The 18,781-nt window shown below is 40.4% G+C and overlaps 1 protein-coding gene across 6 annotated transcripts in view; it reads right to left on the bottom strand.

Annotated features, from left to right (window-relative positions):
• TTC28 (tetratricopeptide repeat domain 28) overlaps positions 1-18,781 on the bottom strand; it is a 579,079-nt gene that overhangs the window by 144,678 nt on the left and 415,620 nt on the right. For all 6 annotated transcript variants that reach the window (XM_024977806.2, XM_024977805.2, XM_024977808.2 and 3 more), the window contains one exon: positions 9,142-9,649. In XM_024977806.2, coding sequence (XP_024833574.1) covers positions 9,142-9,649 — 508 coding nt within the window. The remainder of the gene's footprint in view (positions 1-9,141; positions 9,650-18,781) is intronic.

Below are 18,781 nucleotides of genomic sequence, written 5' to 3' on the forward strand. Positions count from 1 at the left end.
AATCATACTGTGGATGTTCAAAGATAAATACCCAATGAGTGTAAATTAATTACTATCTACAATTACTAACATTTTACTTGTAAAGTTAGACCTCTCTCTGCCTAAAGAAAACCCAACATATAAAAATTGCAATGTGAAAAATAGGTAAAAGAGAGTTACTGCCATATGACAGAATTTTTTTCTCTTACAAAAGAAACATATTACAAGATTTTTCAAGATATTGTGTTTTACATGTGTTCACAGTAATTACTTAATTCATAAAATGTAATCAGGAATACGATATAATTAAGGTACAATGTGTGTTTGTTATGTATACAACATGTAATACTGCTCCATCTTCCTATGGGAATTTAGAATTTTTTGATTCACATTGTCAGAGTTTATAAACATAATTTTTATAAAAGTTATTCAAATGATATTTCTTAAATCCTAGAATTAGAACAGCTGTGAGTCCTGCTTTTGGTGACCATTATCTTGCTGTACTGTGTGTATACCCACCAGGATAGCTACCAAACTTTTACCAAAACACATGACTCCCACGTTGGTTTGAAAACATGGGGAAAAAAGAAGCCACATCATTTTATGAGATCTTACTAAATCTTTTATGCTACAGGTCTCTTGAAACCAAATAGATAAAGAAATTTTTAAATCTATCTGGGCTGTGATTTTCTCATATGTAAAATTAATTAATACTCTTGACCTCATAGGTTTGTGGAGATGATTAAATATGAAAATGAATATAAATATGTGACACAGAGCAGATCTCAATATAAGCTTGGTAAATGAAAAACCATAAGCTCTATGAGGACAGGAACTATGCCAGCTTTATTCATAAATGATAGCACAGTGCCTGTCACATAACTAATGTTCGAGAAATATTTGTTGTGCAAAAGAATAAATGATTAAGTGAGCGAATGAATTAATGAACATGAGTCCCACACTGCTATATTTAAAATAGATAACCAACAAGGTCCTACTGTATAGCACAAGGAACTCTGCTCAACATTTTATAATAACCTAAATGGGAAAAGAACTTGAAAAAGAATAGATGCATGTACTCATATAACTGAATCACTGCTGTATACCTGACACTAAGACATTGTTAATCAACTACATCCCAATATAAAATAAAATAATTCCAATATAAAATAAAACAACTCCCATTTCCCTTTCTTTCCCAAATAAGCTACTTTCCAGATATCAAACATCTTTTTGACTCAAAAGGCACAGACATTTTAAATTTTTTAATTATTTTCCATAGATAATTAGGTATTTCACCCTAGGCCCTGTTGAAAAATACTTTTCATTTCTCATGTCTGACCCAATACTAGAAACAGACCAGCTCTGACACTGTTGTGCATGGGAAGTAGTTTCTGAAATATGTTCACTTCTGTATGTGTTTCAGGGGCATTGTGGCAAGCAAAGTGGTCACCTTCATCCAGAAAGAGAAAGGAAGAAAAAGAAAAAAGGAAGGACGGGAGGGAGGAGCCATCTTTCTAATGCGCCCCCTTCTCACTTCTCTAACTGCAGCTTATCTCAAAGAAAAACAAGAAGCACTGCTGCCTGCCTCCCCCATGAGTGAGAAGATCTGGGACGATCAGAGAAAGAGGACTTGAACTGAGTCCTGACTCAAGTGACATACTTTGCAGCCTAGCAGATTTGACTCCAAACTACCAAAATAAGAACCATAAAGAAGGTTACCAAAAAACCAGACGCTACAGAAATATGATCACGCAACTACTGTTGTTTTGAGCATAAAAAAGACAAGATGAACATTTTTTCAGGCAAAATTTACATTAGCGTTATTTTCACAATTAAGACATACTTAGAAAACACCTAAGCGATTCTTTGTTGTTCATAAGAAACCTAAAGAGTCTAAATCATTTCTATTTGCTTTATTTTAAATCAACTACAAGGTGGATGGTAAATATTGGTACATGCTGAGCACCAAAGGGCAAAGATTTCTCATCATCTCCATCTTCTCTTTTTCTCCATCTCCGTAAGTTCTATTGGCTTCTCCCTCAGACATGCACAGAAAGCCTCTAAGGTCAAAAAACCTTCTTAGTGACTCAAATCTCATTCTCCTTGGCTTCTCTGATACAAGTGATATGCCTTCCACATGCTGAGGTTCTCCTCTCCCTGAACTCTAGCTGGATCACCTCCACCCTCTGTGATCCTGACTCAGGCTCCCTGACTGGCTTTCCTCTCTTACCTTATAGGTGTCATTAGGATGATGCCATCTTAATACTTGTTTCTAGTTCTATTTGTTCATGTTACATCCAGAGAAACACATACTGGGCATGTCCAAAACAAACATACCACGTTTGATAAGGAACAGGTTTTGGCAAGTTCCGCCTCTCAGCTTTCCTGTTTCTTTCCAAAGGCACCACTATTCTTCCAATCCCACCAAGGCACAACATCTTGGCATGAGCTTTGACTCGTCCAGTCTAATCATATAAACACTTACTGAATTCTCATTATGTCTAAACAGTTATACTCAGAGATACAGGGACCATGAAGTTGAATGCTATTCGTTCACACATCCATCGCGTTTTAATCCAGTGGAGGTAATTATACAAGAGTACAAATAACCATATTTTATGATTAAATAGACATAGAATAAGAGAAATTTTTAAAGTAGACTCAGGACTCAGACAAGGTAAATAACTTTTCTTGTTATCAAGAGAGGGCTTCAAGAAACGAATGGTGTCTGGGATAATACTAAAAAGATAAGCAAACCTTAGACAAGCAAAATAGAGACACAGAAGTTCTTCTAACTGGAAGAAATAGCTTGAGAAAATACATTAAAGCAAGAAAGGCCAGCCAGCGGGGCTTGATTAGAGAAGACGGAAAAGCAGTTTTAGGTAAAGAATATGGACAGAGGAGCAGCAGAATTTAAAAATGGAAACCATGATAGGCCCCATTTTGAGGTACAGTTTAGGAAGGTTGGTCTACTCTTGACATGTGGGATGGAGGACACATGGAGGGAGGGGATGGTAGTGAGGAAAACCCAACTAGTTGGTTATTGCAACAGACTGGGCAACCAGGAAAGGAGCAAGAAAAATAAAACACTTCAATGAGAATATTTATTTGACAACTGCTAGATTGAGTGTCCGGAGAAGGCAATGGCACCCCACTCCAGTACTCTTGCCTGGAAAATCCCATGGACGGAGGAGCCTGTTAGGCTGCAATCCATGGGGTCGCTAAGAGTCGGACACGACTGAGCGACTTCACTTTCCCTTTACACTTTCATGCATTGGGGAAGGAAATGGCAACCCACTCTGGTGTTCTTGCCTGGAGAATCCCAGGGATGGGGGAGCCTGGTGGGCTGCTGTCTATGGGGTCGCACAGAGTCGGACACAACTGAAGTGACTCAGCATAGCATAGATTGAGTGTCAACTGAAAAAAAGGGGGTGGGGTGGGGTAAGAAATCAAAGATGACTTTAGATTTCTAAGTCAGGATGGTATGACCAAGCTGAATGACAAACCCCTCCCTCCCTAATGTCTGCATTCTAATCCCAGGAAGCTGTGGATGTTACTTTACATGACAAAGGGGATTTTGGAGGTATGATTAAGTTGTGGATCTTGAAAAGAATATTCTGGATTACTAAGTGGGCTTGATGTAAACACAACAGCCTTTTTTAAAGAGGGATACAAGAGGAGTTGGGTGGGAAGAGAAGGTAATATGATGACTCAGAGGCAAAGACTGGAGTGGCACACCCTGGAACTGGAGGAAGAGGCCACCAGCCAACAAACACAGGCAGCCACCAGAAGCTGATTCTTCCCTAGAGCCAAGAAACCAGGCTCACTAACGCTGACCTCAGCCTGGTGAAATTAATTTCAGTCTCCTAATCTCCAGCACTGTAAGAGAAACCATTTGTGTTGTCTGAAACCACTAAGCTTGTGGCAATATGTTACAATAGCAATAGAAAATTAATAGAGATGACTAGAAGAATGGGGCTGTGATCAACAGAATAAAAAAGCTAGGAGAAGCAGCTAATTTAGGAAAAAGATATTTCCCATTTGGACTCACAAACTTAGTCAGATCAGCATGAAAATCAGAAGAAGCATCCACTAGGCAGCTGAAGATGTGAAAACAATCTCAGGCAGCAGGTCAGACCTGGTGAAAACAAGTTTAGAAACAATGTGTGCTGAAGCAGCAGCTGAAGGTGTGGTGGCGTAAATTATAAAGAACAAGATACAAAGAAGGGGAAAGAATCAGGAACAAAATACAAGAACTCCCACATTTAACACATGGCAACACAATGGAAAAGGTCCATTAAAAATAAAGTAGGGAATCGGAATAATGACACAGAGGGAAGCCCAAGAGGGAAAGTGGGCTAAAAAAAGCAGGTGGCTGAAAAGGATATACATCATGATCCAAGTTTTTAAAAAAGGACCAACCTGTGCACACGTGTGTATATTTACATATGTGACTGTACCACTGTGTGTTTGCGTGCAGAATAAGAAGGTTTGGAACGAGTCTCACCAAGTTGCCAACAGCAGTTAGCTCTGAAGAGTGTGGCGGAAGAAAGAATGTAAGGGGTGCACCTCTTGTTTCTACTTTATACCCTTTCATAGTGTAAGAATTTTTAACAAAAGTAAGTACCACTTTTGTAACTTTTCTTTTTTTTTCCCCCTCTTAAAGAAAAGCCAATGAAGATGGTACAGAAAGAGCAGCCAAGAAGAAATCAGGACAGTGGTGCTTCCCAGAAACTGAAGGAGGAGAGAATTTTACCAAAGAGTAAAGCCTGCCAAATGTTGTGTACTGATTAGGGAAATTTAGAGGTGAGATCAAGAGATCTTTCAACTGAGCCAGCAGGAAACCACCGTTGATCTTTTTCAGGGTACAAAAGGTACATATCAAATTGTAGTGGGTTAGGAGTCTGGTAGGCTACAGTCCATGGAGTCGCAAGAGTCGGACATGACTTTAGGGACTAAACCACCACCAAACATGAGTCCATCATAAAGGAAATCAACCCTGAATATTCACTGGAAGGACTGATGTTGAAGCTGAAGTTCCAATACTTTGGCCACCTGACGGGAAGAGCCAACTCATAGGAAAAGACCCTGACGCTGGGAAAAATTGAGGGCAGGAGAAGGGGATGACAGAGGATAAGATGGTTAGATGGCATCACTGACTCAATGGATTTAAGTTTCAGCAAACTCTGGGAGATAGTGAAGGAATGGAAGCCTAGTGTGCTGCAGTCCATGGAGTCGCAAAGAGTTGGACATGACTGAGCGACTGAACAATAGCAAAACAGATAGTAGCAAAACAGATAGTAGGAGTTCCACTTCCAGTAACAGAGGAGCAGCTCCTATCAGACACACCCACCTACAGATAACAGTTAGAGTCTGACAGGGGGCAGGAGGGTTGGTGTGGAAGGGGCAGGGGGCTCGTACAGAGAGGGAAGGGGAAGGAACTTACCTAAAAACATTGGTGTGCAACCAAAAGCAATGAGAAATTGTTAGCAAGGTTGGAGTTGACTCTTTGCAGAAGGGAATGGCATTAGGTCAATTTCCCATTTTTGAATTGCCAGAGGGCATTTTGTGGTGGCAGGGACCAGAGGGCAAACCCCCACCAGAGCTATGTGGTGAGACTAAAACTCAAGTATATATACACCATCTTTCTGGTTTGAAAACACAAAGGCAAAATCCCAGAGAGTCACAGTGGGGAGCCTTGAATTCTGAGTATAAATTCTACACAAATCTCTGTTTAACTCATGAAATACGCATGTGTGTGTGTGTGTGTGTTAGTCACTCAGTCATGTCCGACTCTTTGTGACCTGTATGGATTGGGGCCCACCAGACTTCTCTGTCCATGGAATTCTCCAGGCAAGAATACTAGAGTGTTGCCATTCCCTTCACAGGGGATCTTCCCAGCCCAGGGATCAAACCCAGGTCTCCTGTCTTGTAGGTAGATTCTTTACTGTCTGAGCACCTGGGACCTAAGCAGCTTCATGAAAGCTGAAAGACTGAACAGAGATTTCAGCTGCCTGAAATCATAGGAAAGACAGAATCTGGAGTTTGAATTAAGTTAACTGGTAAAACAACAACAAAAGTCAATACTGCTAAGAAAACTATATCAGAATCCAGAGTCTTTCTAAAATATCACTGACAATGTTGGATATAATTCCATATCTAAAAGTACATTAAAATGTGACTAAAAACTCGAAACAAAAGGCAATCAATGCACAACTCTGTGACTACACTACAAACCACTGAATCACACACCTTAAAGGGATAAATAGTATGCTATGTGAATTATACCTTGGTCAAGCTATTAAAAAGTAATGACAACAACAGGCAATCAAAAGGGTGTAACTCTGAGATGATCCACATGGAACTAGAAGCAAGATTTTATAAGCTTTGTAATAACTAGAGCTGCCTACGAGAAGGAAAATATACATGTAATGAATAAACACATAAATCTTAGGAAAACTGAAATATTAATTAAATGAACCAAATGGAAATTCTAGAGCTAAAAATTATTATATCTAAATTTTAATATGCACTTACGCAGTAAATAATTAACCTTGCCCAGAGAGGTCCAGCCTTTACCCTTGGCTCTCAGAGGCACTCTATAACCCTTAGACTGCCCAGTCTAAGAGTCTTTGTTTACCTGAGGGCACTGGCCATGCCAGACAGTGGATGCTAACAATATATAACCATCAACTACCTTGACCAAAACAGCCCCTGCAGAGACACCCACTGCAATACTACAAAGTATGTTCTCTGACTACAATGGAATTAAACCAGAATTTGATAACAATAAAGTAGGAAAATCCCAAATGTTTTAAATGGTACTTCTAAACAACACAGGGTTTAAAGGGAAATCATAAAATATTTTGGAAAATAATTTAAACCCAATGAAAGCAAAAACATATCAAAAATTATTGGATGCAGCTAAATCAGTGATTAGAGGAAATTTTATATTTTTTAATGCTTGTATTAGAAATAAGAAAGGTCTAAAATCAATAACCTAAATTACAACCTTGAGAGGCTAGAAAGAGGACCCAAAGAAAGTGGCAGAAAGAAAATACTAAAAATGAAATCAAAAAAATGAAATCAAAAAATAAGACAAGCGATAGAAAAAAAATTAACAACAACAAAAGTTGGTTCTTTAAAAAGATCAAGAAAATGGATAAATCTCTAGTTAGAATAATCTAGAAAAGGGTGAGGGGGCTGTTGTACAGGTATAGAATACAAACTACCAATAACAGAAATGAAACAGGGCATATCCTACCAGCATTAAAAGGAAAATACAGAAGTATTACAAACAACTTTATGCCAATAATCCAACAATTTATATGAACAAAGTCTTTGGAAAATACAACTAATCAAAATGATAGATTTCTGACACAAGATGAACTGTCTAACAGGCACAGCCTTCTCCACTCCAGGTTCCAAGCCCTCCAGCCTCTCCTACATGCCACTGCCCAACTTGTCTTCTTGAAACATCTAGTCAGTGTTCTCCCTCCTACATTTCAAAATCTTCAGGAGTTCCTGTTCGCTAGTAGTTCCTTGCTTACTTTTCATAATAATCTTATAATCTTCTACCATCCTCTAGCACATTCCTGAAGGCTAATCATGCCACTGTCCCTCAGACAGGCCAACCTATCATATCAAGTTCCTTGTATCACATTCCCCTTGCCATCAATGCCATCCCATTTCTGGCCAAATCTCAGCTATTCTTCAAGGTTCCCCTGGGTGCCATGCCCTCCAAGAAGCCTTCCAGACTACTCCCACTCCTCAGGGACTCCCTTCCGGGAATCTCATGGCAACAACATCATTAACTCTGCTCTGTAGGGAGTCCGTCGTTGCCCTGTGGGTTAGTCTTATTTTACCAACTAAATTACAAGTTCTTTGAGGCCAAGCATTTTTTTTTTCAAACTTCTCTATCACTTGAGGCAATTATTCCAGGATTCAACACACAGTAATGATTCAATAAATACCTGAAATCTGTTGAATGAATATATAATACCAAGAACTTATTTCTACAGTTTTTATCAGACTCTCCAGGTTCTCATTCTGATCTCATCTTCAGTGTCATCTTCAGGGATTTGTCAGACTTATTCTAACAACCATATTAATGAAACGTATGGTTACAGTAAGTGGAGGCAGAGGGGAAGAAGTAGTGCTAAAATTATATGCAGAGAAGTAGGGTTTTGTAGGTCACATAAGCAAGGGGACTGAGTTCTATACTGCACTGCCACTACCTGCTAAGCGTGCGCTAGTGCCAACAAGCTCAATGTCTCCTTGTCCTCTCCCACCCTGACTTCCTGCGGCACAAACATAGGCTCCAGGCTCAAGGACGACTTCAGCTTATACCTCTGAACACATCTGTTCTCTTGGTTCATTATGTACCCACATCTGCTTGGGTACAGAGAAAAGCTACCAATATCTTCTAAGAAGTAGCCAGACACTAATACTTATCACCTCTTATCATTCCTTATAAATTCATCCAAATATATAAAGGTCTTAAAACTGTAACCAAGTATTGGAGTGGCTAAAAAATTCATTCATCTTATTCATTCATTCATAACATCTTATGGAAAAACCCAAACAAACCTTGTGCCCAACCCAGTGTGTGTATCAAAACACACTGCAAATTTCTTAAATTTTTCAAAAAAAAATAATAATAATTATACATTTATACTAATACTGTATCACTTGTGAATATACACACATTGAGAGGAAAAAATACATTTCCTTCGTGTTAAAGTCACCAAGTAAAGAAATCTCTCTAAACAAAAATCCTCTCAAATTCCTTTCCACTGATGACTTCCTAGCAGCTTCCCTTTCATTTAAACCAAACGTAGCTTTATATCTGCATTTCATTCCCCTTCTCTCTAATTAGATAAATCTGCTCGCTCTTCTCTCTAGAAAGATTAAAAGGTTGGGGTGTTTTGTTTTTCCAGTATTTCAGCATTCTAACGCTCACAGCGCTGGGATGACAGAAAGGATCCTTTGATTTAGAGCAGGCAGGCTCCAAGGAAATATATCTGAAGGAAAAATATAACACAAGCAAGGAGGACTACGGAAAATAAACACACAGATTCCTGTCAAAGATAGTGGGTCACTCCAGCAACTTCCAGTCCACGGCCCTGACCCTGGTCCCGCAAGGAAGCCTGTACTTACCCAGATTGGAAGACGCTCGCCCCTCTGCAGCCCGGTCCTTGAGATCCTCAGCAATGCCCAGCTGCTGCTCGTGGTACTGTTTGGCCCTCTCCAAATCCTGCATGCACCTGGCAGCGTGGCCCAGGCCAGCGTAGGCCCGCATCTCAATGGCCTTCTCCATCAGCTCCTGCGCCAGCTCCAGCACGTAATTGTGGTAAGACATGGCCTTGTCAAAGTTCCTCCTGTAGTGATAGGCACTGCCCAGATTGCTGTAGGCCCGGGCTTCTTCTCGCTTGTTCCCCAGGTCCTTGGCTATCTTCAGATGCTGCTCGTGGCACTGCACAGCATTCTCAAAGTCACCCATGGCAATATACACAGCTCCCATGTTGCCGAGTTCTCGGGCTTCAGAAAGCTCATCTTTGGATTGCTTGGCGAGAAGAACACACTGTTTGTGACTGGCCAGTGCATTGGGGTAATCTCCAATGGCTGTGTACACGTGGCCCAGACTGCTCAGGGCTGATGAAGCTGCCTGGAGAGAAAGGATAAGGCAGAGAAAAGAAAGCACATCAGAAAATGGCTTTGGTTTGTTTCAGCAGATAAAATGTTTGAGAGTTTGACTGTAACCATCCAATATAATTTCCAATGGTGTCTCTATCAGAGGTCTACAGACGTATGCAGAACTGAAAAACAGTGCTTCCACTCAGCAAGTTCCTAATAAAAGACAATGGCAATTTAATCAGTAACTTCCAATACCGAATCTCACAGAAACAGGTTGTGTGTCATATAACCTTCATCTTAAAGACTTGACATTTTTAATATTGTGATATTATATCTCTGTTAATAGCTATTAACCTCTGCAGTTACAAGGAAATGTTGAAGAAAATCAAAATTAATTATTACATGGAATATAACACAGGACATTCATAGGAGAACTCCATGCACGGCTCTTTGCACTCCTGGGCATTTCTCAATTCTTGTCTTCTCCCAAAGCAAATGGATACACTAACAGCAAGGGAGATATCAGGAATGATGACTGATAATTCTGTGACCCAGGACCCACTGGAGGGTCCTGTTCTCTTATCTTTGCCCTCTCAGTGTGACTTCATCAGTGCTGGCTGTGGTGGAGGGCTTAGATGAGATGAGAACCAGAGGAAAATGACAGTTACAACTGCATCTGTGAATGGGGTGGTCCCCACGGCGCCTCCCCACCGCTTTTGCTGTTTATGCTCTGCTGTTCTTGTCTCTAGCCTCTTCTGGCCTCAGCCTCTTTGCAGAAAGATGCTATCTTTCTGGTCGCCTCACACTGCTTGCCACTCAAGCAGTTCTTGTCTGAAGAAAAGAACATGACCTCTTTTTTGTCTTAAAGGTTTTAATGAAAATGCCCCTTTATTGGTATAGTGAACCAAAGGGAAACAAATATAACTAAGGAGATGTTACATGTGTTCATGGGTTGGAGAATCTTACTAAGTGCAGACAGTCTTAGAGTCTCACCTCTAGTTTCTAACTCCTTTGCAGAGACATAAAAGGCAGTTACACTGCACATTTCCTGCCCTTCTTTTCATTCAGCAACTTGCCTGTCTTCCTCTCCCTTCTCACCAAACCTACAGCTGGAGCCACACAGCCCCCTTTTTTTGGGATGCTCCCTCCCTCTACCATGAACATGTGATCCTGGCAGAACAAATGATAAAACAAACTGTCACAAATGGGCAAGCAATCTTCAAAAGGGCCCCCAGGCTAGGGAAGGCCATCCCACCTGGATGAGGGCACTGCTTTATCAGATGTGTTCCACGTCTGTGTGCTTCAGAACACCTTTACTAATATTTTATAGCTGTGAGTGATTTGCTACCTTATTTCTTTGCCTCTGAAATAGAGACTTGAGACTGACCATCTTCATGATGCTTGCAAATTGTGTATTTGCCAAAGGTTCCATACAGCTTTAAGCTGCTTTTATCATTTCACAGATGGTCCCACAAAAAGACTGAGGAAAACAGAGAGGAAATAAACACTTAGAAATGTACTTTTTTGTATTTTTTTCTAAGTGGTGGAGAGCAGAAACAATTCCGTGAACATCACAATCCTGCAGCAACATGATTCTGGCAGAAGCAGCAATGATGTCACCCAAGAGCATGCCACTTGGACGTGAACTGGCCTCTGGTTCCTACTTTGGGAACCTCTTTGGGATCAGAGGTTAAGACTTCATGTCAGCACATTGCACATGGGCCTTTCTACTGCTCACAACTCCCCACCCCACACCCGATGAGCTTCTATCCTCCTTGCCGCAGGCCCAGGGGCTCAGTCTCTCTCCTTCCCTTCTGTAACTGGCCCTCCCCTCCTTACTCGCAGGGGTCCTTCTGTGCCCAAGTGGAGCTAGAGAGAACACAGTTCACAAACCCTCCTATCTGCAAATCTCTGCTGCTCTCAAAGTAAAACACATGGCTCCCTCACTCTGGAGCTAGTATAGCTTGGAATCAGACGTACGTGGTTCAAAACTGTGCTGCTGTTTCCGAGTTCTGGGACCTTTAGAAACTTCACTTTTCTGAGCCTTGGTTTTCCAGACAGATGTTTCTAGGACCCAGCAGTAAGCCAGGAACTGAGTGTTTTCCAACTTAGCCATGAGCCTCTGTCAAATGTGTAAACCATAAATAATTCACTAGATAATTCCAAACAGTAGGTCTGGTTGGAGGCAATGAGCCCTTGAACACTGCAGGGAATAGATTTATAAGGCCTGGGGCAGGCACAGCACCCCAGGCGTCACTGTTCTTAGAAATTTCTGGTTTATGGCAACTCCAAATGACAGCCCAGGGATCTTCTGCTTCTGGTTCTTCATTTCTGTAAATGCCAGAGAGACATAGGAGCTCATTTGCTCAAGCTCTCCTGAACACACCCCTTCTGGGGTGTGAGGGAAAGAGGGAAGAATGACTGCATTAGTTCTTCCCTGGCACCTGCCAGTCGCAGGCAGCACCATCAGGCTGGGACTCCTCATGCGGGTGTCCTGGAAACCGGCAGCTCCAGACAGGACAATATAGTTTCTGAAGCACACATCACAGCCTCCGAAATGAGAAAGGCTGCTTGACGTAGTACAGGGATGGAACAGGATTTAGAGTCAGAGGCCCTGTCTGTGTCACCCTGGTAAGTCATTCAACCCCTTCACCTGTGTTTTCTTTATATGTAAACTGTTCTGATAATGACAGCACGTGTACTTCCCAGGGTTAGGATGGGATCAGATGAAGTAGTACGTGCGAGTGTCCTGAGTAAACTGTGAAGTTCTCTGTAAACGCATCACTACGGTGTGGATGGATGTTTTATGACTGCAAGCTGGCAGGGCTGAGCTCTGCTACCAGAGCAGAAGCTAGTAACAGCACTGAAAACATCAGTCATTGTGACCCAACATCTGTATTCCTATCAATTGCCACTGGAAATGAAGGCCAGTGTTTTACAGCCGCTGGGCAAATACAGGTGATGATATTTATCAGCTAAGTGAATTACAAATTAATCACTTGTCTTTGTTCCTATTCCTTCAGAACAAGCTTAGATCTGAAACAATAGTTTCAGGCTGTTAACGAGAATATGAAGACCCGCTATCTAGGGGACTCACAAGCCCCACCTCAAACAGATGCTATACTTGCTACTAAGGTTCACACTGCCTTTGTATATTAATCTCATTGAGATTTCTGTGCTAGAATAGCAGCAGCTGCTTCCCACAGCGGAAACATTTTGGAACATCTGTATTTGAATATCAAAATGCACACAAATAGTTATGCTAACAAACTATCTGGTTGGAATAAGACAACACTTTTCTCTTTTTACAAAAGATAAATTACCCATGGTCTTGCCAAAGCATGATTTCCAGCTGCAGACTTCACACACAGGAGTCATTACCCCTTGCTCTGTAACCTGAGTATTTGCAGAAGAACTGCACCTGACGAGTCCTTTCATGGGACATGAAGCTAGAGAAGGAAACTGGCTCATATTTTTTCAAACCACCTTTAAGGACTTTCAGTTTGGGACATAAAATAGACAAAATCTAAAACTACACAGGTTGCAAAAAACTGGACACAACTTAGCGACTAAAGAACAACAAAACTACCCCAACTATAACCATATTGATGATACTACTATTAAATATTATTTTGAAGAATTAAACATGCTTTCCTTCACAGCTAGAATGTTTTTCCCCTTATTGTATATATTTTCATAAGGGTTTTATTTTGTGGGATGATTAAACACACAGATAGAGAATATTTGACATAATTGCTGATTAACTGCATATAGTTTTAAGAACAGGGGAAATACTCCCACAACTAGTACCAGAAATACACTTTTTCATCTTTACTGTCCCAGTCCACACACATCTTGTATCCCCTGCCAGTTCAGTGCCCATGAACCTAAGGCATTACCACCTGCAACCCAAGAGGCAGAGGGGTGGAGAAGAATAGGGACAGACTCTGGAATCAGGCATGTACGGGTTCCAAGGAAAACCATGTAATACTGCACAAGTTATGCCACATCTCTGAGCCTCAGTTTCTTTATATGTAAATGGGAATATTAATATTTCCCAGTGCTCTGATGAGTACAACATAAGATAGAAATTGTAAAGAGCTCTTTTCAGGGTTCACAGAAGATGCTCAAAATGTTTAATTTTCATTTATTTACCTACCCTAACCAAGACAACACTCACTTAGTGTCAATCACTCAGTCATATCTGACTCTTTGCGACCCCATGGGCTGTAGCCCTCCAGGCTCCTCTGTCCATGGGATTCTCCAGGCAAGAATACTGGAGTGGGTTGCCATTCCCTTATCCTGGGGATCTTCCCAACCCAGGGGTCTCATTTCAAAGATGTGGTAGGAGACAGATGACCAGAAAATAGAACATGATGTTATGTTACCAAAACTAAAAAGACAACACAAGAAGCTTGCCCCACTGATGATGGGAAGGGTTATTATCTTCATATGCTAAAGCATATTACTCATAATACTCTTCTGCTAAGGTAGGCATAAGAAAATCTACCCTTTACTCCAGGGCATTTTAGAATTATTGGTATATGCAATACAAAATGTTGGTAAAAGCACTTTAAGTGGTCAAAACTGACAAAGATATTAGAGTGTCTGGGATCTGTTGGGTGGTTCATTTCCTTAGTCACTCATACACTCATGAAAATTCTCTAGACTTACACAAACAGAATCAACTAATTTTGACAAATGAGCAAAAGTAATTCAAAGGTGAAAGGACAGTCTTTTCAAAAAATGGTGCTGGAACAACTGGACATCCAGATGCAAAGAAAGCGAATCTAGACACAGACTTTACACCTTGCATACAAACCGACTCAAAACGGATCACAGTACATGTAAAATGTAGAACTATAAAACTCGTTAAAGATAAGAGAAATTCTAGGGGACCTGGAGTTTGGCAATGAATTTATAGATAAAACACCAAAGGCATGACCCATGAAAGAAAAAATTACTAAGTTGGATTTCATTAAAATTAACAACTGTGCTCAGTGAAAAATATGGCTAGGAGACTGAGAAGACAAGCTACAAGCTGGGAGAAGATATTTGCAAAACATTTATCTGACAAAGGACTTGTATCCATATCCAAAATATATCAAACATTCAAACAAACAAACAAAAACCCTTAAAACACAACAAGAAAACAATCCAACTTTAAAATGGACAAAAAACCTGAAAATATACCTCACCAAAGAAGATACAGTTGTCTTCAGTATCTGCAAGGCACTGGATCCAGGACTCTAGCAGGTACCAACACCTGTGGATGCTCAAGTCCCTCATGTAAAATGGTATGGCATGTACATATAACCTATGCACATCTTCCCATATTCTTTAAATTAACTGTAGATTACTTATAATGCCTAATATAATGTAAATTCAGCTTCCCTGGTGGCACAGTTAGTAAAGAACACACCTGCAATGCAGGAGACCTGGGTTCAATCTCTGGGTTGGGAATATCCCCTGGAGGAGGGCATGGCAACCCACTCCAGGATTCTTGCCTGGAGAATCCCCATGGACAGAGGAGCCTGGCGGGCTATAGTCCATTGGGTTGCAAAGAGTTGTGCATGACTTAGCAACTAAGCACAGCATACCTAATGTAAATACAAGGTAAATAGTCACTCAGTTCAGTTCAGTCGCTCAGTCACATCCGACTCTTTGCGACCCCATGAATTGCAGCATGCCAGGCCTCCCTATCCCATCACCAACTCCCGGAGTTCACTCAAACTCACGTCCATCGAGTCGGTGATGCCATCCAGCCATCTCATCCTCTGTCGTCCCCTTTTCCTCCTGCCCCTAATCCCTCCCAGCATCAGTCTTTTCCAATGAGTCAACTCTTTGCATGAGGTGGCCAAAGTACTGGAGTTTCAGCTTTAGCATCATTCCTTCCAAAGAACTGGTGCATGATAAATTCAAATTTTGCTTTTTGGAACTTTCTGGATTTTTTTTCCCAAATATTTTTAACCTGTGGTTTGTTGAATCTATAGATGCAGAACCTGTGGATATGGAGGGCTGACTATATACAGATGGCAAAGAAGCATATTAAAAGATGCCCACATCATGTATCATCAGAGAATTGCAAGTTAAAACAACGAGATACCGCTACACACCTATCAGAACAGTGAAAATCCAACACAACTGACGAGATCGAATCCTGGTGAGGAAGTGAGCAATAGGAACTCTCACTGATTGCTAATGGGAATGCAAAATGGGATAGCCACCTTGGAAAATATTTGGGTCATTTCCTACAAACATACTCATAGCATATGACCCAGTAATCATGCTCCCAAGTATTTACCTTAAGGAAATAAATACTATGTCCACCCAAAAACATGCACATGTATGTTTGCAACACCTTTGTTCATAATGGTTAAAAGCTGGAAGCAATCAAGATGTCTTTCAATAGGTGAACAGATAAATAAAACTTGGTATATCTTTAGAATGGAGTACTATTCAGCACTGAAAATAAATGATCTATTGAGCCACAAAGAGACATGAAGGAAACCTTAAATGTATATTGCTTGATGAAAGATTCCAGTCTTAACAAACTACACACTATTACACTATGTAATCTCAACTATGTGATCCTCTGGAAAAGGCAAAACTACAGAGAAAGCAAAAGGATCGGTGGTTTCAGTGTGGGGAGAGGATACAGCACAGGGGGTTTAGGGCCGTGAGACTATTCTGCATGACATTATAATTATGTACACAGTGCATCACATGTTGGTCAAAACTCACAGGATGTGTAACACCAATAGTGAATGCTAGCATAAACTATGAACTTCAGTTAGTAATAATATATTAACTATCAGTTTGTCAATTGTAACAAATGTACCACATTAGTGTAAGATGTTACTAAGAGGGGAAACTGAGTGAGAAAAGAGACAGAATGTGAGAACTCTATGTACTATCTGCTCAATTCTCTGTAAATCTACAATTCCTCTAAAAATGAAGTCTATTAGTTAAGAAAATTAATAAATAAATTGGAGTTTTCCTCACTGGGGGAGTGGGCAATTCTAGGAAATGGAAACAGCACCAGCAAAGGCATGAAGTATGACAGAGTGTATAGTGACTAGAGACCAAACAACCAGTTAGACCTGGGAGAGGGGATGGTGCTGGAGAGAAGCCTGTAAAGGGAAGTTTGGATGAATTCCGTCTGTCTATCAATTTGTAAAATCTAAAATATATTCCATTTATGTTATTTCATTTAATCTTATAAAAACCCTCTTAAGTGTTATTATTAAATTCATTTTTGAGATAACGCTAGACTCATAAAATGACATGCCTAAAAATACACAACTAATAGCAAAGCCAGGGTTCACATCCACAGACATCAGACTCCGGCTCTTATGCTCATACACGCAGTTTAGCCTCTACTGAAGAATTCATGATCCACCCATAGGGCGATAACAACCACACATTTAAGCGGGAGACTGATGGGATTAGATTCATATTTTCACATATTTCCACGAAGTAGCTAAAAAGGAGGGAGACTGGTAGTAACAACAACATGTTTAACCAAAATAATGACTAATTAGAATACAATAAGATCTATGTTAGGCCCTAATGATATAAGGGTGGAGAAGGAAATGCCAACCCACTCCAGTATTCTAGCCTGGAAAATCTCATGGACAGAGGAGCCTGATGGGCCACAGTTCATGAGGTTCCAAGGGTCGGACACAACTTAGCAACTAAACCCCTCCATGATATTAGGGTAGGCTTTAGGGATATTCACAAGTTTGCTGGTATCTCTGCATCAAAGCAGGTAAGACTGCACATCCCTGCCTGCAAGAAGTCAGGTATGAGTGGCAATACGACTTTCTTTGGCCAATAAATGTGCTCACATCCATGTAAAGCTTTAAGAACCAGTGCAGGCTTCACCACATTTCCTCTTCTCCTTGCTATGTACTGCTCCATCTGAACTGAACTTCAAGTGACAATCTCAGCATTGTAGAACAGAGCCCTGGCAGACTTATAACACACACACAGTGGGCACAAGAAATCAGGTGCTAAGATTTGGGAACTGACTATTATTGCAGCCTAACCTCGTCTACCCTGACCACAATACTGAGCATAAATTAATCATTTTCATGCTCCAGTCACTATCTATCTAGTGGTTCAATTATTTGAATTACCACAGGTTTTTACATGCGGGAATTTTAGTCATTTTTCTAGAAAAACTAAATTTGAGGAGAACTGGGTACTAAATACAGAAACTTAGCTAATCTTTAAAAATCTGTATTAATCTGTAGACCTAAATACAAGGGTCTACTTGGTAGTAATTTACCCACACTGCAGATCAATTTAGGAGGAATTAATAGTCAACCAAATACAAACCTGTAGAAAGAGAAGACTGAGTCATGTTCTGCAGGGTCTATACACTCCCTACAATCTTAAATGATATCCACTCTCTATATAATGAATGTACCATAGCCTGAAAAATCTACCCTTGGTCAGCAGTTGAGCTGATGAAGTAATTCTGTACAAAAAGTTACAATAATCACTAATGTCCAGAGTTGCTTACTCAATAGTCACACAAAACCAACCAGACAAAATAATAAAAAAATGTATAATCTATATTGTTGAGGACACTGTCCACGATACCACCTGATGTCATCTTCATAACAATCAATGGAAAAATTTCCTTCAGAGTCAAAGCTTCTACAAAGCAGCTGCTATGGTTTTATCTTAAGAAAAATATGAATCTTATAAGTGGTCATGTTTACCTCTTTGTTTCAGTCACCAGGAAGCTTATGATTTAATACAGAGCCTTCTTTTAGTAGCCAGATAGAATCCCATAATAGGTACAAAGTCTGCCCTGGCTTCAGCATATGATAGGATCCTAACCCTCTCATTACTCTGATTTCTTCCCTTTCATGTTTTGTTTCCTACTTCCAGAAATCCTTCTTGGATTGCAACAAAGAAAAAACAAATTATCAAAATACAAACAAAAAACAGTTAAATATTAAGGCTCTTGGTAGGGAGAAAGCTTCCTGAAATGGGATCACTAAGAATTGTGAACTCACAGCCACAGCCTGAAGAAGAGACTTAAACTCTGCATAAATAGGGAAAATTTTAATTAGACGATCTTTAGCAGTCTTCTAGACAGCATATTAAAAAGCAGAGGCATTACTTTGCCAACAAAGGTCCATCTAGT

The sequence above is a fragment of the Bos taurus genome, chromosome 17 (assembly GCF_002263795.3).
Source record: "Bos taurus isolate L1 Dominette 01449 registration number 42190680 breed Hereford chromosome 17, ARS-UCD2.0, whole genome shotgun sequence".
Classification (NCBI taxonomy): Eukaryota; Metazoa; Chordata; class Mammalia; order Artiodactyla; family Bovidae; genus Bos; species Bos taurus.